This window comes from Protopterus annectens, chromosome 1.part2 (assembly GCF_019279795.1).
Source record: "Protopterus annectens isolate FY-2018-M chromosome 1.part2, PAN1.0, whole genome shotgun sequence".
Taxonomy (NCBI): domain Eukaryota; kingdom Metazoa; phylum Chordata; order Ceratodontiformes; family Protopteridae; genus Protopterus; species Protopterus annectens.
In genome coordinates, this window is record NC_056727.1 from 406,618,700 (window position 1) to 406,644,400 (window position 25,701).

The 25,701-nt window shown below is 38.9% G+C and overlaps 1 protein-coding gene across 2 annotated transcripts in view; it reads left to right on the top strand.

The window, feature by feature from the left end:
* SNAP25 (synaptosome associated protein 25) overlaps positions 1-22,193 on the top strand; it is a 560,791-nt gene extending 538,598 nt beyond the window's left edge. For both annotated transcript variants that reach the window (XM_044056714.1, XM_044056704.1), the window contains exons 7-8: positions 17,768-17,912; positions 20,935-22,193. In XM_044056714.1, the coding sequence (XP_043912649.1) occupies positions 17,768-17,912; positions 20,935-21,003 (214 nt within the window). In that variant the 3' untranslated portion in view covers positions 21,004-22,193. The remainder of the gene's footprint in view (positions 1-17,767; positions 17,913-20,934) is intronic.
* The last annotated feature ends 3,508 nt before the right edge of the window (positions 22,194-25,701 follow it).

A 25,701-nucleotide genomic window follows, 5' to 3' on the forward strand; every position in this document is an offset into this window, starting at 1 on the left:
CAAAGGGTGACCAATTCCACTATGTGCTGTTACTGTTATCCAAATAGTAAGTGTGACCCAGGGCTAAGGCTATTCTAGAGTGGCTTGTACAGTATCGCCAAATACATGCAAGTACTCTTAAATTATTCTTAAAGTATCTCTACACAAAACAGCCACAGTTGAAAGGTTTGAAAATATTTAATAATAAATAATAAAAGCACAAGACAATACTCATCAATTCAACACAGTGCTAGTAGAGAGTTCAGAAATCACAGGAAAATACTTTAAAATATATTGTAGGATAGTCTGACATAAATATAGAAAACAGATAGACTAATCTGGCTATATTCCTATCTGTCTCTAAGAGAAACTATATTCTAAATACTACTTACAGAGCAAAGGCAAAGTGCCGGTGAGTATTTGTCAGCTTCAGAACCAAATACAAAATGCTATTCTTTCTTTCTGTCCTTATATTGATAATACACATTACTGCTGAGTCATTTCAGATTACATCATTCTTGTCTCTTCTCTGATTTAGTTCCCAAGCTAACAGAATTCAAACTTTAACATTTCTTTGATCTGCACCTGCCAGGAAACCACAGCAATAAAAGACACTTTACATGTGAAACCTAGTAATTATCTCTGTCTTAGCACAGTAGAAAGAATTTCTAACTCAGACATCCTGTCTCCAAGCTTGAGATCAAATGCAGTCGTACAATCCTTTCAGCTTTCTTCCAGCAGGGTGCACTGTGGTTACATTTTTAGAAGCTTCAGAACATAGCACAGTTTTCTTACATTTGTTACACAAGCCTGTGGATCATATTAATATTTACAAGGACAGTAGAATTATTTACAAAATTCTATCTAGCTAGGCTGGCAGTCTTTACACCTTGTACAAGGGAAATAATTCTGATCCACCCTGCCAGTCTTGCCAGTCAAACTATGACACTGGGGCTCATTATAACAAGCTAGTCTGCTTGCAGTGGGCTACAGTATGCCTGACTACAATCTGTCCTTTTCTTCCAAGAAACAATAAAAATCAAGAGATAAATAATAAAATATTAATCAAAATAAACTTTTCCTCCCAAGCAGTTGCACAATAAATCACATCACTGGAAGGATTCAGATAAAATCTGGAATGTCCTACCTAAAATAAATATGAATTTATTGCTAGCTAGGCCCCTTGTGAGGGCTAGAATGTACCTACCTACAATCTAATTCTTTCATCCAACGAACAGTAAAAATCATAGGTAAAACATAAAATGTATATGAAAATAAAGCGTCTCCTACCTAGTAGTTGCATAATAAATCGCAAAGCAACTTTGAATATTTTTTATTTCTACTGAAAGCCGAAGATTTTTTCATCTTTCTTTAGATTTGTTGTATGTCCTTATAATGTCTGCTGGATTAGAATAGTTATGGTTCCAAATTTTAGAATATGTCAAGTCTTCCTTTTGGGATAAGCTGATTAACTGCTTTTTCTCTCACCGAGGACATATCCTTCTCATTAGGCAAGCATTACAGAAATCACATTTAAATTCTGCCAGCATTCAAATGAATAGAACAAAAGTAGAACACATCTGTAGTATCTTGTTAAACACGGAAGACAGGTCGTACTTGTCATTTGTACAACTGATGATTACTACTTAAACATAACCTAGGATGAGTAATTGAAAAACTAGGTGAAGATCTTAGATTTTGTTTCTGACAAATAAAGACGATTTTTTAACATGTGAGAGAGATGCCATAGACTTATTGTATTGTTGGGCACTGTCCATTATGATTTTTTTCTCCTCATTTTTAAATAATTCTGGTTGATTATGATTTGTTCTACCTAAATATCTGGATTGGAATTTGGTAAGGAACCAGTAACTTATATTTGCTATCAGGATCTCAACCTTTTAAGTACTGGATGACCTCAGGGTCTGATTAGAAGTATACTTTTTAAGAACTGTGTTTGCTCTTTTTTGTATAGCTCTGAGCTAAATGTTTGAAGGATTACTGTTCATCATTGGTTCTGTCTGTCTGCCTGTATACACAGTGAAGGTTTGTTTTAATTAGTCCTGAAGTTGACATGGAGCATATATTTATCTTTACAATTCTTGTTAAAGTTTTAGGAGCATGATTATTGACAAAACTGGTCAGTTTATATTCAACCATAATATTCTAGTATACAGGATTTACCTATATAGGCATGAATTTGATGGTTTATTATACAGAAAATAAAACAAAAAAAAAAATTAGAGTACAATTTCCCTTATAGAATTGCCTATCTCATTGTTATGACAGACTAGATTTACTAAGGCTCTAGCAAACCCCTCATTTAGAGCAACTTTTACTTTAGATTATGATGGCAAAATGCAACACTTAAAATCTTTTTTTTGTTTGATCATCCTGTGAACTGAAGAAAGACACTTGTACTTTCACGTTCATAGCCACTGGCCCCCTATTTCCTCTAAGCTCCACATATATGTGGCTACTGCTGGCAATGACTATTCTGCAATGTCTGATGGCTGGATATACTCAGACACACACACTGTGTGTGCGTGCCACCACAAGACCTTGAGGAATAAAAATCAATATTGCATAACTGTAGCCAAAGTAATTCTTCACCAAAGCAATTCACAGAGAATATGCTTGTAAAGCATTTTGTTTAAGCAAATGCCAATGGAGACACTACAGGCAGAGACTTGCATCCCAGCATCTCACAGAGCAGAAGATTGTTGATGTATTCTGAGTCAATAAAGTTATACTACAAAACCTATTCTAACTGTGTCACCCACAAGCAGAATTGATGGTTATGTGTGGTATGTCCATTTCTGTGGGCACTAATATGTGTATGGTATTGACCATCCCAGCTGCATGGACCTTTCAGTGACCTATGGAGGACACGTCAACAGCATCATAGACCTTTTCCTTATGAGACACATTAGGAATATCACAAACCTTTGCATCATGAATACTTACCAATTATTTAGCATCATGTTACAACATGCAGAGGAGCATTTCTGGTTCCCAAGGATGCCAACAGAGAAGTCTGACACTAAGTGGGTATTCTGTGTGAATCTGTGCTTCATTGAAGTACTGGTGCCATAAATTACACCTGTAAATTGCAGCTGTGTTGTTATTAAGGCCCCACTAAAGGGACAGATACATAAGTAAGAAGGGATTCTTCTTCCTGAACTACCAGCTGGTCTGTAATGCCAATTTTATTTTATTTTATTTTATTTTACATTTGTTTATTGGGAAAATCTGACTGGACACAGGTCCATTTTCAGAGGAGGCCTGGGGAGAAAAGCTCCAAATAACAATACATTACAAAAGAGAAAATATGAGCAACATATAAGAAAACATATCATCATACATATTAAGAATACAAATAGCACATATAAGGAGAGATTAACAGTTTGTTATAGTACGTCATTTCAATAGTAAAACATACAGATTTTTTTTTTATGTTCTTGAAGATGGTTATTAGTTCTGTTGAGAGCATAACATGGTTGAACAGTCAAACAGTACTGTGAGGACTTATCATTGAATACCCAAGTATACAATGGGAAACAAAGAGCAAGCAGTTGATCCTTAGCTGAATCCTAGCACAGTGTAGTGGAATGGATTAACCTGGAGGGCAACAGGAGCAAAGCCAGGTGTTTAAATAGTGGGTTTTGAGGAGTTTTTTTTTTTTAAATTGGAAAGTAGAGGTGGTAGAAGTTAAGTGGTTTAGGAGTTAATTCCAGGTTCTGGCAATAGTACAGGTAAAGAGAGATTTACCAGCCTCATTTTTATGTTTGATGACATTTATGTGGTTTTGATTACTAGATCTTAAGGCTCTAGTGGTGGTGTGGGGCTGAATTAGATGCTGCAGTGCTGGGATTTTGTCAGGAAGGTAGTAGAGTTTATGTGCTATTGAAAGTTGGTTGAGTAAGAGTAGCTGAGGTAACTCAAGCCAATCGAGTTGTTTGAGGGCTAGACAGTGATGGGATCTATGAGAGGCATCGGTAGCAGACTTGACAATCTTTTTGTAACAAGATTCCATTCTGTTTAGATCAGTTTGGTGAAGGTTAGTTAAGATGGGAAGGCATAAAGGAGGATGGATAAGAGATGAGTCCTTGCAATAGTGGCTTTGGTATGTTTAGTGATGAACTGTCTGTTCCTGTAAAGGAGACCAAGCTTTTTGTTAATTTTCTTGATTGTTTGGGCTATGTGTATGTCGAATTTCAGATTATTGTCAATTTCTACACGTAGTAGTTTTGTGTGTGTTGTTAGGGTGATCTGTGTATTATTTTTAGATTTTATGGTAAAATCCTTGTTTATAGGAGGAGATCTACTGGGGATGAAGAGAATGAGTTTTTTTTTGGTATTAAGAATAAGTTTGATGTTAGTGAACCATGCTTCTGCAGAAGTAAAGTTATTTTGGGTTATGTTTTGTAGCTCATTTAAGGTGGGGGTGGAACATATAATGGTGGTGTCATCAGCATATTGTACCATCGAAGCATTGAGTGAGGATGAAGCTATTTGGTATGTAAATAATGAGGAAAAGCAGAGGACCAAGGATGGACCCTTGAGGGACACCTATGGCTACTGGTAATGAGGGGACAGTTGGTCTTGCCATAGAACTGCCTGCTGATGGTCTGATAGGTAGTTGTAGAATCATGATATGGCACTGGAGCTTATGTTAAGGGCAGATAGAGTTTCTAGAAGGCTACTGTGGTTTACCATATCAAAGGCTTTGGCTAAGTCTAAGAATATGGAAGATACGAAGAGTCCTTTGTTTCTGTGGTGACTGACAGTGTTGGTAAATGAAAGTAGTGCAGGGGTGGTGCTATGGAAAGGTCTGAAACCATGCTGGGAGTTGAATAGTAGGTCATTTTTTAGGTGGTACTGTATTAGATGGGAATGAGCTACTCTCTAATATTTTACATAAAGGTGATAGAATCGCAATAGGGCAGTAGTTGGTAAGCTCAAGGGATTTACCCCCTTTGTGCAGTGGTATAATATGTGATATTTTACATGCGTGAGGTACTTTATTTCCTGCTAATGACCTATTTATGAGAATGGACATGGGATAGACTATAGCATCTGTTGTTGTCTGAAGGAAATCTGCTGGCAGATTATCAGCTGCCAGTGTAGTTGGTTTAAGTGTTTTGAGGAGTTTAGCAATTGTATTAGTAGGGGCTGGGTGCAGGGAAAAGCTGTAGTAGTTGTTTTGTGAACTAAAATAGGTAGGGGTTGCTGTTGATATGGGGCTATTAGTAGTATTTTGGGTGTTGGCTAGAGCTTGGACTGTTTCAGTAAAGTATTTGTTAAATTAGGTGGGGATGTTTTCATGGTTGTTTGGTAATACAGAGGAAGGAGTGGTGGATTTTCCTGGGTGCAGTAAACTATTTATTGTGGCCCAGACGTTTTGAGGGTTGTGAGCATATTTGTCCTGTATAGTTTTATAGTAGTTAGTTTTGTCAAGTTTGATTAGTTTCTTTGCTTTGTTGCGGAGTTCTACATAGTTTTGTCTCAAGATAGTGGTTTTGTGTTTATGAAATTGTAAACAGGTTTGTCCCTTTCTTTCATTATAGTTTTGGTATCTTTTGTTGGCCATGGGGCATAGTTATATTTGATTCTAATGGTTCTGGGTGGTGTATGACAGTTTAAGATTTCTAGGAAGGTTGAGTTAAAGTATTGCACGGCTTCATCTAGAGATAGTTGTTTTAAGGGAGTCCAGTTGCAGCATTTTAGTGCATTGATTAGGTCATTAGTTCTGAGGGCCTTTTTGTTATGTACTACTCTGAGGATGAGTTGGTTAATGTGGTGGGATTGGTTCCTAATTAGGTAGATTGCTTGATGGTCACTCAGACTGTCAGGCAGACAACCTGATTGCTGTGCCAGAGTGAAGTGTGATAGCAGAATCCAGTCTAAGATGGACTGGCGTTTGGATGTTTTGTCAATTCTAGTGGGGGCAGATATAGTCTGGGTGAACCCATGCAGGTTAATGTTGGTAAGATGGATTTTGGCTGGAACAGTCAGACCAGTGAGTATTAAAGTCACCTAATAGTATGTTTTTTTGTGGAAGGGAGGTTGACATCCAATTTAGTAGGCTTTCCAGTATGGTAGTGTTATTGCCTGGTGGGATATATCCACCTGCAATAATTATTTGTTTGTTGGAGTTAAGTTTTAATTTGACAAGTATTAGTTCTACATCTCTGACTTCTTGGGAAATAGAATCAAATTCTTCAATAGTAAGGTGATTTTGGAATAGTATAGCTATGCCCCCTCCCTTTTTTCAGTTCTATCTCTGCATATAATATTGTAACCAGGAGTAGTAATTACATTATTGTGGTGTTCTGGTTTAAGCCAAGTTTCTGTTAGGACAACAATATCCAGTTTGTATAGAGCTAGCAGGGCATGAAGGTCCTGCGTTTTAAGTATATGTTTAGTAGGAGTAGAGATGAGGTAGTTCTTAGGTATAGAGGATTTGGCTGGTTTAGGTTTGTGGTGGTAGATGTATTGGGTCCTGTATTAGGGTGAATGTCTCCACAGCAAGTGAGTTTTAGGAGTAGGTATAGGTAGAGTTTGTTTAGTTTGTGTAGTATTTTAGCTTGCTTTTGGGAGGATTGAGGGTTAGTTTTGTATGCTGTCTTATTATTTAGGCAGGAAACAGGTTGGTAGGAGGTGCAGTCACAAGGTGATATAGGAAAATGTCTTAGTTTTATGGGGTTGGTTATGGATTCTGTCTGCCATGGTGGTGGGGAGGTGATATAAAGTTGTGTGTGGTTGGAGGAAAGGATGGACAACAGTAGGAGAAAGAGGATAGTCAGTGGGTAAAGTAGTGCTTTTAGTAGCTGGGTGTGATGTGTATAGGACATTTTATAGGGTTGCATAAGGAGATAGGTGTGTATAGGTGTGCTATCAGTAACTGTGGATGGTTAGGTGTTGAATAAGGGTTTGGTGAAGTGTGTTCATATGTGGGATAATTGGTGAGATTTGATTGGGTAGTTGGGAGTGAGAAGTGTTGTGGGTGTGGTCTATAACTATAAAATTGTGATCATGGGGTGGGTGGGAATGGGGGTAGGGTAGGGGAGCGAAGTGAGCCCAGAGCAGGGCTACACCTTGTTCTAAGCAGCACACACAAAAAAACAATGTGGGAAGAGCTCAGGTAAGTCTGAGGTGTGTAAAGTTTTGAATGGCTAGTTTAGAGGGAGTCTAGGCAAGCTGGCAAGGGCAAGTATTGGTAGGGAAAGGAAAGGAGATTAGAAAAAATGTGGAGTTAAATTTGGAGTTTTTCAAGTAGAGTAGGGGAAGAGAGAAAAAGATGAGAGAGGCAGGCTGGTTGGCCCCGGTGGTGCACAGCTCTTTAATCAAGGGGAGTAGGCCTTAACAATTTAAGAGATAGGCAAAGAGCAGATACATGAGTGTTTCTGAGGTCTCAGGGACTGATAGGCAATATTGATCCAAGTGATGCAGTTGTATTTAGCTGGGGAGTTCCTTAAGAGTGATCGTGAAGTCTTGGATGTAGCTAGTCCAGGGGGAAGGATGGGCTTTACAACCTAAAAAAGAAAGGGAGAGCAAGGAAGGTTAACTATGTTACAGGAGCAGCTATTTAACAATGAACCCTTGCAGTGTGGGAAGGGCATACAAAAAACAATAACTGGAGAGAGACTTAGAGGTTAGCATGGAGGGTTAAGGGATAAGCAGAAAGGAGCAGAACAGAAATAAAGATATTATGCTAGTAGGAAGGTAGAAAAACACAAGATAGGGAGAAAGGGAATAATGAGTTAAAAAATGAAAACAGAAGAGCAAGATAGGAGAGAGTAAGGGTGTTAGAAAAGGAGTGGCACCATAAATGAGAGAGAGAATAAAAAGCTGCAGCAGTCAATAAATCAAAATAAGCCCTGTGAAGAGATCCTTACTCTTAGTAAACAGAGCCACAAATTATGCACTGTATATTTCAGTAGGATTAAATTAGATTTACAGAATAATCATGAGCTCTCTACAGAAGTAAAATGATTAAACAGAGCTGCAAACTGTACACTTTCTATTTCAGTAGTATTAAATTTATAGCAAACTCATTAGCTCTCAACAGCAGTACATGAAATGGGTAATCAAACCACTTTTAGGACAATTGCACTGTTCTCTATACTAAGACAAAATGGTTAAAAACAAAGAACAAATGAAACAGTTCCTGTGGAAACGATGGAGAAATGTGAGGTACTGACCACAAAGATGGAAATAAGTTGATTTTATTCACATTTCTCCACCGTTTCCACAGGAACTGTTTCATTTGTTCTTTGGTTGGAGTCTGTTCAGTTCCTACCTGGTTTTTGTTTTTTCATGGTTAAAAACAAGTCAAGGGACTTGCTATAGTTTCATTAAAGGCATCGGCCATCTACGTTAGTAAAGCTTAGCAGCAGTGATTCAGTATGCTACAATATTGCCACCATAGTACATAATGTTCTATGTGTGGATAAAAACTAGTAAAAAACTTTCATACAATACACTTTAACAGAGCAAAAACTGACCCACTGTTAAGCTTTTCAATACTACAAGATAACTACAGTAGTATGTTATGTTCTATGCAAGGGTAACAACTAGTAAAAACCTTTCACAGAATGTATTATAACAGAACAAAAATTGACCCACTGTGATGCCTTCTTATGCCAGAGATTGCCCTGATGATGCATTCACGAGTATCTTTAAGAGTTTTTACAACACAGCAGCTGAATTCTTATTATTTCAGTGTAAGTTAATTAATAAAACATTTATGACTGTAATGCAGCTGGGTGTGCAAGTCAATTGTATTTCAAGGAAGATTAATGCATAATAGTTTTATCCACAAATACATTGTATATACAGCTAGTCAGAGCGGAGCTGCGACAATTGTAGAAACCTATATCGTTAGTACAAAAAAAAACAGTTGATAAAGGAGGCTTGCAAAATCAGAAAAAAATTGGATGTTATCTATAATGTGTTCTTGCACCATACAGTTAATTTACTTGATTCACACACACATAGCATATCTCTGAACTATAACAATAGCTATTTTGTGGGGACTTCTCATAGGGTCACCTTGTTGGTAGGTACACAAGTGTGTAGAATAGCCTTGGAATATAGTTAGCATGCATGCTTGGTGCATGCTACATATAATGCGTTTTATGTTTTGCAAGCAATATTGAATATGTATTTAAGCCATTCATGGTAACCCCACAATCATAACCAACAGACAGTGGCAGAAATGTTATACAACATAGCCAATGTCGATAAAAGGAATATTATAGAAAGAGTCTTTGGACTGTTGAAGGATGCATTCCAGAGTCTATATATTTCCAATGAGACACTACAATATAGCCTGAAAATCTGCAGAAAATTATTTGTAGTATTTGCCATGCTACATGACATGAGCCTGTATAAATAGGTGACACATGCCAATAACACCATAACAAGGGCATTCCACATATGATGCAATAGAAGGGGAGGAAATGGAAGTCCAGAGCCTTAGATAAGGAAGTGTCAGGAACAATGCACTGCAGCACTGGCAGGCAGTGGTGTCTGGTCCTTTCAGGCTATGTAGTGGAGAACTTTGTCTGGCCACACTGTGGATCAAACATTACCAAACCTGGATGGGGTAGGGGGTTGGCAGAGCACAGTCATTATTACTTGTACAGGTGGATGAAAAAAATGACTTTCAACTAGAGCAGTACAATGTTGGATAGAGCCATATGACATTAATTCTTGAGATGATGGGGGTGTCATATCATATCTTTCAGTGATAGTGCTGAGGTGCCACTACATGACCATTGCTGGAATGCACCATACTAGCTAGCTGTAGCAAGGCCATAAATGTCCCATGTCAGGGAACAAATTGAACTGTGAGACCTTATGGGGCCACACTGAGGAGATGTATAGGCTGTGGAATGTCCCTGACTACAATTTGGAGTGGAAAGCCATGTGCCAGCAAGTGACACTAATGCTGCACATGCATCTCTCTGCCTCTGTGTCCACTGACTTGGAACATGCTGTGCTTATTCACCTCATGTCTGGACCCACACATGGCTGCAGACACCATGTTCGTGGACCTGGACTGGAAGACAGTCATAATGTGTTACTTAACGGTACCTATGGAGGCAACATTTACCACCAATGACATCAGTAAAATTATTGTTTCATTGTGTCAATACTCCACGTCACTTTATAGTTGATGCATGTCCTCCTTCATGACACAAGTGCGCTTAGCAGCACTACAAAAGGTGTTACAAACAAAAGAGAACATTTCAGTGATAGTGTGTCATCTATATGTGTCTATGTCTACTGGTTGATCAGATGTGCTGCACACATATCAAGAAGGATATAGGAGACATTGCAGCATCAAACTGCTCTGCATATGTCTTCGATGATGGTATTCCCCTCATCATAGGCTGTGCTCATATCAGATATTGCATCTAGTGGAGATATATGAGCAGCCTCTGTAGGTCTGTCACAGGTGGTATGACAGACTTCTTTGAGGTAGTGCACTCATTGGTGACCTTCACAGGTGTCTCTGTGCTCATGGATGTGTCCTTCCCTCCCACCAGAGTGTCACAGACAAACAGACAGTGCTACTGTGTCATCAGACTGCTTCACAATCATGTCAGCATCATTGTCATCCACAGCAGGCCCACTAATATCATCTGTCTGTTGTCAGACTGTGCTAGACCTTCCACCAGTGGAATCTGTGAATGCATGAAATATATGGCAATAGTGCTACCCATAATCTTACGGTTGTATTGGCCCCATGTGGCATGAATACTGGGGCACATATGCTATACAATATTTTATACACATATTTTGTTGTTCAACAAAGGCAAAACAATTAGGTTTCCAAACATTAAAGGTGGTTCCTTGAAGCAGAATTGTGTTGTGGTAAAAGAACACAGAAGTTAAAGCTATTTCACAGCTGGAATCTCTGCAGCACATCTCATGTTTAACTAAGTTATAACAATTCATCTTCAGTGTCCCAATCCAGACCCAGAAGAATAAATTAGAAACACAGAGACAGTCAACCACAATAGCAAATTTTAATTTTATATTTCATATATGTAATATATTCAGTCCTGAGGACACTAGAATTTGGAGCAGTTTGTAGTTTAAACTTCAGTAAGGAGTAATTCAAGAAGGAAAACGAGTTTCCATGCATTCAGGTAAGGGGAGGCATGCAGTCAACCAAAATCCCATACCAAGTATAGACAAGTGCTAATGTTCTGAATGTGGAAGTAATACTGTAGCTCATGGCAAACTTGTAAAGTACAGGAACACTATATCAAGAAAAGGTGTTGAAAACAAAAGAGAACATTTCAATGATAAAGTGCATATTTTTTTCAGAAAAATGCACATTTAATGAAATGAGAGTTAATACAGTGTTTTCCTTCAAAGACTAAAACAATGGAGATTTATAAAAAAAACCTCATAGTCTGGTCTTTTGAAAGGGGAAGGGTCACTGAGAAGACAAGTATTTAATCATGTAGACACTTTTAATTAAAGACTAGTAAATGATTATTAAGTCTGAATCATGTTAACCAAATGATGTAATGATAGCTGTGTATTTGGCTGTCTGATGTCACTTTGACCCTTAGCTCTTTGGCTATAAACCAATGTATTTAGTACAGGCACAACAGTATTGTAATGTTTGTTTTGTGTATGTGTGTGTGTGTGTGTGTGTGTGTGTGTGTGTGTGTGTGTGTGTGTGTGTGTGTGTGTGTGTGTGTGTGTGTGTGTGTGTGTGTGTGTGAGTGTGTGTGTGTGTTTCTAGCATATATCTAGTTATAAGCAAACTATATGCATAAGAACCACAACAGCAAAAGGCGTGTTGTTTTAGACAAGTTCTTCACACCTTATAGGAAAAATCTGAAACAAACTATGGAGAGGGTGGCAGATTCAGTGCAGCCTTGGAGTGAGTGTTGAGTTCACCAAGCCACCAGACTTCATTTATGGATGCAGTGAAGTGTGCACTCACTTAATGCTGGGAATGCTGTTATCTGTGTACACTCACATAATGTTGGGAATGCTATTTGTGTACACCCACATAACACTGGGAATGCTGCTGTTTGTGTACATTCACATAGTCCTTGGAAAGTTATTTGTGTATACTCACATAGTGCTGGGAATGCTGTTATTTGTGAACACTCACATAATGCTGTGAATACTGTTATTTGTGAACACTCACATAGTGCCAGGAATGTTATTTGTGTACTCTAACATGGTGCCAGGAATGTTATTTGTGTATACTCACATAGTGCCGGAAATGTTACTTGTGTATACTCACATAGTCTCTGGAATGCTATTTGTGTATACTTACATAGTGCTGGGAATGCTGTTATTTGTGTACACTGACATAGTGCTGCAAATGCTGTTGTTTGTGTACACTCATATAGTGCCGGGAATGTTATTTGTGTGCACTCACATAGTATCTGTGTACGCTTGCATTGTGCTATGAATGTTATTTATGTATACTTACAGTGCTGAGAATGCTGTTATTTGTGTACACTCACAGTGATGAGAATGCTGTTATTTGTGTACACTCGCATAGTGCTGTGAATGCTGTTATTTTTGTACACTCACATAGTGTACAAAAACTCCTATGCCCAGCAGTTCATAGAATTTATAAATTCAAATGCCCTTGAACAACTAGTATGTTCTCCCACTAGAGGGGACAACATATTGGATTTAGTCATCACAAATATGGGCGCCCATTGTACCACACCCATTATCACTCCCTCTCTGGTCAGATCAGACCACAAACTGATAACCTTGGATGTCCTCACCCCTCCACTTCCCCCAGTCAAAGAAACCATCGTAAAAAACCTTTCCAAAGCAAACTTCAAACTACTTGCGTCAGACGTGGAAAGCTTCACTATTCCCTTGCAGAAGGATAATGATATCCGGGATGCAGAATCCTACACCAAGGCACTTTATATACATCTTCAGGATTGCATGGACCGTGCTATCCCAAATAAAACCAAGACTCCTTCCTCAAGCATGAATAAACCAGTCTGGTGGACCCCAGCCATAAGCAAACTATACAATAAAAGGAGGAGACTTATACAAAAAAAGGCCAAATCTCAAGTAGAAAAGTCATCCCTGATCAGGATTAGTAAGAAATTGAGGGCCCTCATCAAGTCAACTAAAGCTAATTTCGAAAAGAAGGTTGCCAAGGATGCCAAGGATAACCATAAAGCCTTCTATGGTTACGTCAAAAACCTAAATGGTAACGCTCAGATCTGTTCTGAGCTAGTACAAAATGGAACAAAATACACTGACCCTTCTGACATTGCCAACATCTTGGCTGATAGGTTCAGTGCAAATTCCCCCCCCCCCCTTACCACCTACAGGGCCTATTACTATTCCAGGGGATTGTGTAACTCCAATTATTACTGATACGTTGGTTAATAAGGCTCTATCTAAAGCTAAAATACTGCCTCCATGGAACCAGATGGTGTCCCGAGCTGCGTCATACGCGAGCTCCAAAATGAATTAACCCCGCATCTGAATACCCTGTTCAGTCTCAGCCTCTCGACAGGATATGTGCCCATAGAATGGCGCACAGCAACGGTGGTTCCGCTGCACAAGGGTGGGCCCACAATCGACCCTGGGAACTACTGACCAATAAGCCTGACCAGTCTGATCTGTAAGGCAATGGAGTAAATCATTATGAAACTCATAAATGGAGAGATTAGGAACCTCCAAACACTTGACCCCACACAGTTCGACTTTGTCAAGGGCAGATCATGCCTCCTGAACCTGGTGGACTTCTTTGAGACAGTTACTCAGGCTATAGATCAGGGAAAGGAGCTACATATGGCTTACCTTGACCTTGCTAAAGCATTTGACACCATTCCCCATTCGGGTATAATTGATAAACTCACCAACCTGGGCATAAACCCTTGCATCACAAGATGGATTGCAAACTGGCTCTCAGACAGATCCCACAAAGTAAGAGTAGCGGGATCTATGTCCGAATCCAGACCAGTAATGAGCGGTGTGCCTCAAGGCTCTGTCCTGGGGCCCCTCCTGTTTGGCATATACTTCTCAGAAGTACAGGCAAGCACTGAAGGGCTGTGGCTGACCAAGTTTGCAGATGACTGCAATTTGGGTGCTATAACAGAGCCTCCGGCCGACATGGATATCCTCCAGAAGGGCCTTAATGAGACTGATGCATGGTGTCAAAGCCATGGTCTCAAGCTAAATGCTAAAAAATGTGTAGTAATCCCCTTTGGAAAAAACAGAGTACCCGTGAACTACCACATGAACTACCACATAGGAGGTAACCCCCTGAAATCTGAAGAAATAATAAAGGGTCTAGGGACCCAAGTAGATAGTCAGCTTTCCTTTGATAACCATGTTGCCAAGGTGGTTAGAAAATCCTTCTATGTAACCCATCTGATCACGAAAGGGTTCGCATCAAGATCTAAGGATGTAGTGGTGCCCCTCTACTCTTCCCTCATCAGACCCATTATTGAGTACAATGCACCAATTGGAATGTACCTGGCTAGACATCTCCAGCAGCTGGAGAGACCACAGAGGTACCTCACTAAGAGGATTACTGGCCTCAAACAGTTGCCCTATGCAGCACGATTGAAAAAACTAAGGCTTTTCTCTGTTGCATACCGCCTTCTCAGAGGCGATCTCTGTCTAACATACAGAGCCATGTCCAACCCAGAACTGTTGAACATGCTCCATCTTAGCAAAACAAAATCTACTCGAGCTACATGCTCTAGGGATACAAACCTCAGCACAACAATTTATAGAACATGCTGGAGGGTTAGATTCCCTTCACAAAGACTTCCCTTGCTATGGAACAAGGTCCCAATCTACATAAGACAGAGCCCCTCACTGTCACTCTTCAAGAGGAACCTCGACGAGTGGATGGGTAACAGAAAGTTCACACCAGGGATCATACCAACAGCTCTACTAGATAGGGGCCAAGGGTACTAGCTGCTAGATCAAGGGCCTAGGGAACTAACCAAAGGGGCGGTGAATACCGCACAACGTGGCTGGGCTAATATATGCCTTCAGGCAGATAGCCCAGTACCTACCTATGAACCTATGGACCTATGAATGCTATTTGTGTACATTCACATAGTGCTGGGAGTGTTATTTGTGTACACTACCATAGTTCTGGGAATGTTATCTGTGTACACTTGCATTGTGCTAAGAATGTTATTTATGTATACTCACAGTGCTGAGAATGCTGTTATTTGTGTACACTCACAGTGCTGAGAATGCTGTTATTTGTGTATACTCACATAGTGCTGGGAATGCTGTTATTTGTGTACACTCAAATAGTGCTGGGAATGCTTTTATTTATGTACACTCACATGGTGTTGTTAATATTATTTGTGTGGGTGTGTCGGTGTGTAAGTTTCTTAACCTCACAGCCTCCCCATGCATTGGTCTATATGTCCTCCCTATTTAATATCATCAATTCTGAGGTCACTATAACTTGGAGCGGACAAAACTTAACTGCATGCAAAAGCCCTCATCAAGATGCTCAGGTCTATAAGTGCCACAGAATATTCAATAAAATGCATTCAGTTAAACAAAATAATGCTCAGTAGTAATTTTACAGCTAAGTGTGCAATGAAAGCAGGCATAGCGATCTACAATAAAGACCAGTGATGTGACTCTGACATACAATTTACAGGGTGATTGGTATTTGTTTATGCTTAATTTGATTTTTAAATCCATGCATCCAGCCATAACCCCCTTTTTTCCCATTTTTGCACATGGGGTTGAGGTGTCACTTCAACAGTGACAATCATCTACAGCTGAAATTTACAGTGCTGGGTGGGTAGCCCTGCTGCATTAGCTCATCCACACTATATACTCACATCTATGGCCAATCTATCAATCTTTGGAGTGTGGGAGGAAACCATAGCACCCAGTGGAAATGAACACAGGAAGGACATGCAGACTCTGCACAAAAGGCACCCCAGTCGAGAATCGAACTGGGGAACCTATTGCTGGGAGGCACAAAGCTATCTGCCATGCCACTGTGCTACCCACATGTTTGTATAAATGTTTTATTTTGCACATGGTTTTGAGTCATATTTCACACATACCTTACAATTAGTTTGCTAAGTCAGAGTCTGATGTCAGTGGATATGATGAGTGAGCCTTCCACTGTACATTTTATTCATTCTTTTTTGACTTCAGCATTTAAAATTTCATTCCTCTGGGTTATGACAATTTACTGAGTTTTACAGATGCAGTAAAATGTTAATGTGCCTCATAGATATGTACAGTGAGACCTGCCTATAGTGATATATAAGGGATAAAGCCGTAACTATTGCTCAGGCAACCTGGGTTGGATTAGTTGCCTGGGTGTCTGGTACAGCATGTCTGAGGGGATGGGCATATCCATATGCGGGTATAGGGCAAGGATCAGGTTGGAGATTTCCACAATCCTGCAGAGAAGGGGTGTGGCTTTAACAGTAACAACCATCTAGAGCCGATGTTTACACTGCCAGATAGCTAGCTGTGCTGCAGTAGTTCATTCACACCACACAGTTGCATGCACACTCACATCTATGACCATTAGGTTGGTGAGGGGATTTTCAACTCACCAATCTACGAGCTGGCGATAGTCCTTCATTCATGAGTACACTGAAGTATGCACTCACATAGAGAAGGAATAATCTCCCCTGCACTGATGCAGGTCAAATATCCCCCCACCCAGGGAAGCAGTTAGGACATAATTCCAACCTTTCTATTCCACAATCAACATGGCTGCTTGAATGACAGCTGTCATCTCTGTACTTGTATTGGGGAAAGAAGGGAATCAAGACTAGTAGGGGAGGCTTGGCAATCAGCAGGCACAGTGGTGAAGACCACACAGAAAAAGGTTATGCAGTGAGCATATCATTTTATTAAGGAACTGCATACACAATTTCTGTATCTCTTAGCTCACCTTGACAGTGGCCTTAATTCATAGTGATACATTCAAGCAGTATAAATGTTTCTGGAGATGTGGAGTAAAACGTATTGATGCTCATTTGCAAAACACTGTACTCGCATTTGACAGCTTTCCTGTAAAACTAGGTCTGCCACCATTCATGGGTATGCCTCGTCTTTGTCAGCTCACAACTTGTCTCATTTAGGCAGGATAGGGAGGAAGAAGAATTATACAAGTGAAAAAGTAATGAGCTGAGAAAAAGCAATATGTTGCAGACATGAGTTTGAGTCCCACTTATTTTATATGCTGTGTAGTTCTCATCAACTAACCTAACCAGAAAAAAAAAACTCCTGAGTCACCCAAAAAAGCAGCTATTTTTACTCTGTTATCTCTTAGCCAGTTGCATTGTGTACTCCACAGGCCACATGTACAGCTGGGTGTTTTTTCCACCAAGAGAAGAGAGCAATATTTTTGTTGACAGTGGGAGGTATAGTGCATTTTAATGCCTATGTGAGTGCCTATTCATAAACTTGTAGCTTCAACTGGATTCCCAGACTTTATAAGGTTTGATCTGATTTTCTTTCCCATTTGGCACTCCAGCTGACCAAAGTTGTTTTCACATCTAAGCTGAGGAAGCTGTAAATGTTTGTGTCAAATGCTACTAGTGAAATGCTACTAGTGAAGTACCTGGCTTTGCCACTCAATTTTATCTTCTCCACATCATACCATATAAGTAGGTCCATTGAAGTTTTTGCACTTAAATATAAGTTTTGTATATGTTTGTTGCCCTCCAGTGATTTACATCTCCACTTATTTATTCACTAACACCTTTGTAGTCCACACTGAAGAAACTGTTGAATTTTACCTCCACAGGGTAACAAATGATGCTCGAGAAAATGAAATGGATGAAAATTTGGAACAAGTTGGAGGCATTATTGGAAATCTCCGCCATATGGCTCTTGATATGGGCAATGAGATTGACACACAGAATCGCCAGATTGACAGGATTATGGAGAAGGTGAGGAAGCTTCCCAGGGTGTCAGTTAATATTTTTCATTTAGTTATTATACATTCAATGCATGGTATTCACAGTATTAATTAATGTTTTCTGATTATTGTGCACTCAATTCATGGCATTCTCATTATTAATTCATATTTTCTGAGGAGTTATTGTACACTCTCTTGGCATTTTCTGTCATACAGATAAATGAATGTATACTGTCTTGTATGTGTATATAGTAAATGTCTGCAAACTAAAACAATATATTTTAGTACAATTCTAATTAAGAAATAAGGCTTGATGAAAAAGGATGTGTTACATCAAATAACAACCCATCTTGGATTGATTAGAGCAAGAACTATACCTTGGAGGTTCAACCATCCAAAAAGATGGGGGGATCACTGAAGGATTGACTTTAATTTTTTCTGCTTGGTCATAATGTTTTGTTGACGGTGGAATTTTCATCAAAGCAATCCCTAATAACAGTATTTTCACTGACATTAATGATAGTCTATCCTCCAAGTGTGTGTAAGATAGTTATGAGGTATACAGTGATGTAGGTACTGTCCCTGAAGGGTTTCATACCAATGACTGTTTTGAAACTTTGGTTTTTGATCACGTGCTGGTTTGATAAAGTTTAATGCTTGGTTATTGTTAAATCCCAGTTCTGGCACTTAATAGGCTAAAATTTGTTATGTACCATCAGCTCTGCCTCACTAATGGGAAACTTCTGTGGTGGCATATTGTTCAGTTATCTAAATATAACATGACAAAAGGACACCTTATTTCAGATATCACTTATAACCCATGAAGTGTGATATTTTTCTGATTGTCTTTTCAGTAAAATTCTCTTCCTCATGTCCTTCAGCATGCCTGTTAACTTTGCTAGGCATTTGATCAGTTGTTGTTAAGAACCTTTTATCCCTTGTAAGGGATAAGAGTCAAGGGGTATCAGGGAGTGGTCTGCCATTTTGCAGGACTACATTAGTTACTGCTTATCCGACTTATTCAATCCTTTCCCTATTGAAAAGCAACAGCCACTGATGTTATCATAAGTCTGTACTCTATCCACTGATTATTGCACTCCATGCTGTAGTTTATCAGAACTTCCTACTCAGGCTGTTCCTAAAACCAGAATTGGATAAGGGTGCTTTATCTCTGTGCCAGTAAGCAAAGTATTGTTAGGGCTGCATGGCCCTTAAGTGTATGACCCATGAACAATTCATTACATATACCTATGGACTTAACAATATCCAGTCTGAGCAACACAGCTTCAGAAATATAACCCTTCATAAACATGGACCAAAAATAGTCCAGAATAGCCAGCAGTGAGCAACACAGCTTCAGAAATATAACCCTTCATAAACATGGACCAAAAATAGTCCAGAATAGCCAGCAGTAATGACACTGTGAAAAATGACTATCAGTTCAGGGTTTTAAGATATATTATCTTCAGTGCTTTGCAGAATGGACTCTCAAGTGTTTGGAGATGAATGAAATCCTGTGCTGGTAAACTTTCTGGGAGATATATTTAATGATTTGTTTGATGTAGATTAGCTGACTTAACTACCAAATACTGAAGAGTCAGTGCTCATGAGTTACAAACTGATGTGAACATTTGGAAAACAGATTTTTATGGTAAATAATTGTCTGCCATTTGCTGTCACCAAATACGGTCAGTCTCACATAAAAAGACTGATCATATTCCACTGGTCAAGGTGTCAAATGAATTAGCAAAGAAGAAAAATGAAAAGATATCTTGGATACTGGCACTAGTGGGGTGGGACAGGAGATGCACCAAAGATGTCCACCGAAAGGTGTGTAAGAGTAAGGTAACTACTAGCTAAGTTAGACAGTATGAGTGTACTGAATTTCAATGAAACACCCAAATGTATGTGCATTTGTGTGCACACACACACACACACATATATATATATATATATATATATATATATATATATATATATATATATATATATGTGTGTGTGTGTGTGTGTCCGTGTCTCTGTCCAACCAGTGCTTCGTATCCCTGCCCAAGTAGCTGACACACACACACATACACACACACACACACACACACACACACACACACACACACACACACACACACACACATGTTCTAAAGTGTGGGAGAGGAGCCTACCCCAGCAAAAAGCTTAACTTTAGCTTTTTTTTTTTTTTTTTTTTTTTTTTTTTTGAGCTTTAGAGGTTAGGTTTTGGTAATTCTCATCATGAGAAGGTAGGTGTTCGATGATCCATGGTGGACGTACATTATTTCTTGTACTTATTTACATAAATATAGGATTTTAAAATGTAATACATGCAGAATATTGTGCAGTAAATATCTGGAATGTTGTAAAGGTCTCAGACAGATTTAATGCCCAATTAGAAGCAAAATCAGTACTTTATAAACTAAATGGTTACACAAAACATTGGTTATTAACCAGTGCAATCTGCCCAAAGGAAATCCATAAGATTTTTTTTTCTGTGCATTCATCATGTGGTTTAGAGACAGTGAAAGTTCCAATAAGGGTTTCTGTGATAACTTTTCAACCCCTGCAATGTCAAGATATGTAAACAGCAATTTTCCTGTGTTTTTCATATATAGAATTATAATGTTCAAAATTCCTTGGGACTGTTAAAATGCTATTGAGGTGAATCTTTGCTTTCCGTATAACAGTATTGCATTGACACGTCTATGAACTATGCATTGCTTTTCACTGGGATTAAAGTTTCTAATGGCGAGCACACCATTAATTGTACTTACTATGTAAAACCTTACATTCTGCTGCCTACATCATTCACTAGCCTGGCAGCAGATCAGGACAGATACGCATGTTAGCTGACTTATGTAAAACCTAGGGTTTTGTAGTAAGAAGAGTTCTTAGCAGTATTTCACTCATAATCTGTAAAGTCTGATTGTTATGATCTACTCAAAAAAGTATGTTTATTCTGTTATCATGTAAAACAGTCTTTAGTTCTACTCAAGTTATTTTTGTGCTGCAGCTAATTAACGTGCTTGCTTCTTTTTGCTTTCCAGGCTGAATCCAACAAAACCAGGATCGATGAAGCCAACCAGCGTGCCACAAAGATGCTGGGCAGTGGCTAATTTCACCACTAAAGTGCATTTACTTCCATGCTTCATCATGGTATTTACCTATTAGGTTTGCACACATGCACATATCCGCCCTCATTGTAAATGCCCCGTGTAGTCTGTCAGCTTTTAAAAAATTGTAATTATTTCCTCTCCAGAGATATTTCTTTCCAAAGGTTGTATATAGTGCTTATTTGATGATGGCTTAAGCTCATTTGTAACACTTGCGTTTCCTTCTCCTTTTTTAACAAATGTGTGTTGAATGATGATTATTTAGGAATGCTTACAAGCTGATTCTTTTAAAATATACAGTATTGTTCTTGTAAAGCTGTGTCATTCCAAAAAGCTACTGCCATAATCCAGGTTTTATCTCATTTGCTTGTTTGTTTTCTTGGTTGTTGCAATTGCAAGGCACTTATGAATACCTGCTGTCCTCTGTTTCTCATCCTGGGCCATTACGAATTCATCACTAGACAACATTCAGCTAGACTACATAATTGTATTAGGCATTGCACTAAATTTGATGTGATTTATGCATGAGAATAACTAGACTTTAGTCTCTTCTACTTAACAAGAAATGTCATTTACATGGCAGTTGCTGACTGACAAAAAAGCATGCACAGTATTGGGGCACAGATGAGACCTTGTTACCTCTGTAGCTTTGCAGAGGTGCCACTATTTCTGCCCAGATTGCTTTACAAACTGTGAACCATTGTTGTAAAAAAGACTGTACCTAGCTTTCTCTGATCAACTTTATCTAATAAATATGCAGTTTAATGAATATGTTCCTTCAAATAAATACTAGTCAAATTTTTAAGATTTAGTTGGAAAATGTAATATAGGGTTTGGACGATTCTGTAATAGAACATACCGGGGTAAGAATGAGACTGCAATATAAAATGGTGCATATATCTGAAAGACATGTAATGTAGTTTTATAAAATTGTACCTCCTTAGTCATGAAGTCCCTGTGTGTGGTTTGTCGCCAGTTCCACTCTTTGTTGCTTCTGTACCTATAGCTATGCACACCAAATTGCTAAAATGTTTAGTAGCTGAAAACATAACCTTAAACTGAATGAAATAGATAAACTGTGAGATAAATGTCCTTACAGCATGTGATATGAAACTCCTTCTGTCTCCTGTCAGTTTGTGAAATGGTTGACATTTTGTAGGTAGCTGAAATTATTAAAATTTATTGCCCTCTGACTCTGCTCCTTGCATTTTTTGACCAGTGTGTCAACTGTACCTTGTTATTTTCCACTCATATGAGAGACGTGAGGCAGGCAGCCCCACCTCACAGCTCTTTATGGATGCTCAAACCTGGGGAAGACAAATGCCTTCCAATATGGACACTTATTAAAATGTCAGGTGGCAATTAAGAACAGATTTCATATTCCACTGTATTTTTTATTGTTAGAATGTGCCTGTTATTTGAAAAGTGTGGGTAACATCACACAGTTAAGTTTGCAACATCAATAAATTTCTCCAGGAAAGTAAAATATAAGGCCGTCTGAGTTTGCTGTTTATTATATTTTATGTTATATGTATGGTCCAACATTTATTTTTATGGGTTTTTTTCTTTTCTGTTATTCACATTTATTTAACTTGGGTATACTATTATGCGTGCCTAATTTTCATAGACACTGGTTATATGTATAGTCCAACATCTATTTTTATGTTTCTTCTTTTCTGTTATTCACATCTTTTTAATTTGGGTATAGTGTTATGCATGCCTAATTTGCATAGACACTGGTAACTTGGGTGGGATCAGTGGCACAGGTAGTAGCAGTATTGCCTCACAGAAAGAGGTTCTTCGATTCAATTTGATTTCCTTTGGGGTGCCTTCTATGCAGAGTCTGCATGACCTCCTTGTGTTTGCATGGATTTTCTCTGGTATCCTGCCCTATTCCAAAGACATGCAGTAAGTAGACTGGACATTCTAAATTGGTCATAGGTATGAGTGTGTGTGTGTGTGTGTGTGTGTGTGTGTGTGTGTGTGTGTGTGTGTGTGTGTGTGTGTGTGTGTGTGCGTGTGTGTGTGTGTGTGTGTGTGTGTGTGCGCGCGCGCGTGCACTATATGGAAGAAGAACTGCATCAGGGCTAGCCACCTGGTAGTGTGAGCATTGTCTCTAAATGACGGTCACTATTGATATAACACACCATCTGCATGTATAAAAATGGGAACATCAGTTGTGGATAGATGATAACATGAAAGTTTATTTTCACAGATAAGTTCAGTTTTATGGAATACTTATTTATTTATTGACATTTGATTACAAGGAAAGTCAGACTGAGTAGAAGCCCATTTTCAGCAAAGGCCCGGGTAGAAAATCTTAAAATTAATACAAAATATTTAAAAAAAAATAATTATACAAACTTCAAAAATAAAATAAAACATCTGCAGTTTAAATAATTATACCAAATTAGACATAATATAAAAACATTGGTCAAGAATCTATACAAGGTTTATGACAATCATTTAATATTTAGAGAAATTTTAGACAACTTGTAGAGAAATTAAAAGTAAGTTAGTCTAATGCAAATAGGAATTGCAATATCTCCTCCCCCTTAAAGAACCATCACTCATCTACCATTATCCATTACCATATCACTCTATCCACAAATATCCCTACATTCCACCACCTATACCTAAACTAATGGCCCAAGGACCCTACAAACCCTTACCTTTATCACTACTCCTAACTATACTTATCATTCCCTGTCTACTTACTCTCTACGAACACCATACATTCCTAGGACTTCATACCCACAACACACACACCTCTATCCTTACTCCCAGCTCCACTCACAGTCTTAGCAACCTCTCCAGCCCAGCTAAGTACTCAGTAGCCACATTTCATAGACTCCATCACATCTCTCATTGTAACCCACTAGCTAGAAAAATGAAGGACCTAATTTTTAAACTTTTACAACTCATCCTAAAAGTTCAGGTCCACTCCCTGTTAGATGGTGATATACACCCATACCCAGGTCCTACCACTATCACAGCTACACAGCCTGATACACCAACTTTTTCAATCTCACAAACACTTACCAAGCCCACCAACTCTCTCGTGATAGCTCATCTTAACATTCGCAGCATCAATGATAAAATAGCTCACCTGCATGCCCTTATTGATGTTCATTCATTTGACATCCTCTGTCTGTCCGAAACATGGCTTAATCCATCAATACAAGACAGTGCAGTTCTACCCCCTGGCTATAATATCATAAGATGTGACCATAACACTAAAAAAGGTGGAGGCGTAGCCATACTTTATAAGAATGGACTACAAGTTACCTTGCTAGACCCCAAACCTCTACTTTGCAACAATGCAGAAATTCTTCTAACTAAGATTCAGCTTAACAAAAGCAAAGCCATATACCTATCATGTATCTATCTTCCCCCAGGCAATAACATCAACACATTAGAGGCTATCCTCAGCTGGCTCTCATGCAACTACCCCCAAGAAACCATTATACTTGGAGATTTTAACATTAACTGGAACTCCTGTATATCTGAGCAGCCTTCTACTCAAATCAACTTGTATGGTTTTACCCAAACTATAACATCCCCTACCCGTACCAATAAAACTAACAACAAAACTAGTACCCTTGACTGGATACTCACTAATATTCCCCAACTAAACTATAAAACAGGCACCCTCCCTGAGGACATAAGTGATCACTTGCTTACCTATCTAATCAGAACAAAAACTGAAGTCCCAAGCTCAACCATCTGTAGAACTATTCGCACTAACAAAACTTTTAACCCTGCTTATTTTCAAGCTGAACTAGACGCCTGTGACTGGTCACCCCTGAAATACCTCCCAATAGACAATGCTGTGAAATACTTTAACTCTAAATTTCTATCCATTTTAGACAGCCATGCCCCATTACGCAAAGTTAGAATTAGAACCAAACCAGCACCATGGCTCACCAAAACTACCAAACAAAAAATCCTCCAAAGAAATAAACTATGGGCCAAATGGCACTCAACAAAAAGCCCCTCAGATCGCCTGCAATTCAGATAGCTAAGAAATTAAATAAAAAAGCCATATTAGCCGATAAAAGAAACTACTACTACCAGCTACAACAAAACCAACAAAATAATCCCCAAAAATTCTGGCGAGGTATCAATAACCTCCTACACCCTGGACGCTCAAGTACTCCCTCTCCCTCTGGCTCTGATCACAACAATCCCATCCAAATAGCTGACTCATTTAATACTTTTTTCACTGAAACTATACAATCCCTAGCCAACCAGCTATCCCCTAGCACCCCATGCTCTCCCGTAACCTCTACCAATAATCCTCCTCAATTTCATTTTCTGCCAGTGCTCACTTCACTCATCTGTAACCTCATACAGAAACTTAAACCCACTACACTCTCTGCTGATCTATTACCTGCAGAATACCTGCAAAAAGCTGCTAAAGTCATAACCTACCCCATATTGATCCTCATCAACAGAACTATTTCTGAAGGAACTATTCCCCTAATCTGGAAAGTCTCTCACATTATTCCCCTGCATAAAGGTGGTAACTCCAAGGAGTTGTCCAATTACAGGCCCATAGCTATTCTATCTCCTTTGGCAAAAATAATGGAAAAATGTATTCACCTACAACTGTTAACCTACCTACTTGATCACAATTTATTAGCACCCTGTCAACATGGCTTTAGACCATTTCATAGCACCACCTCTGCTCTCCTATCC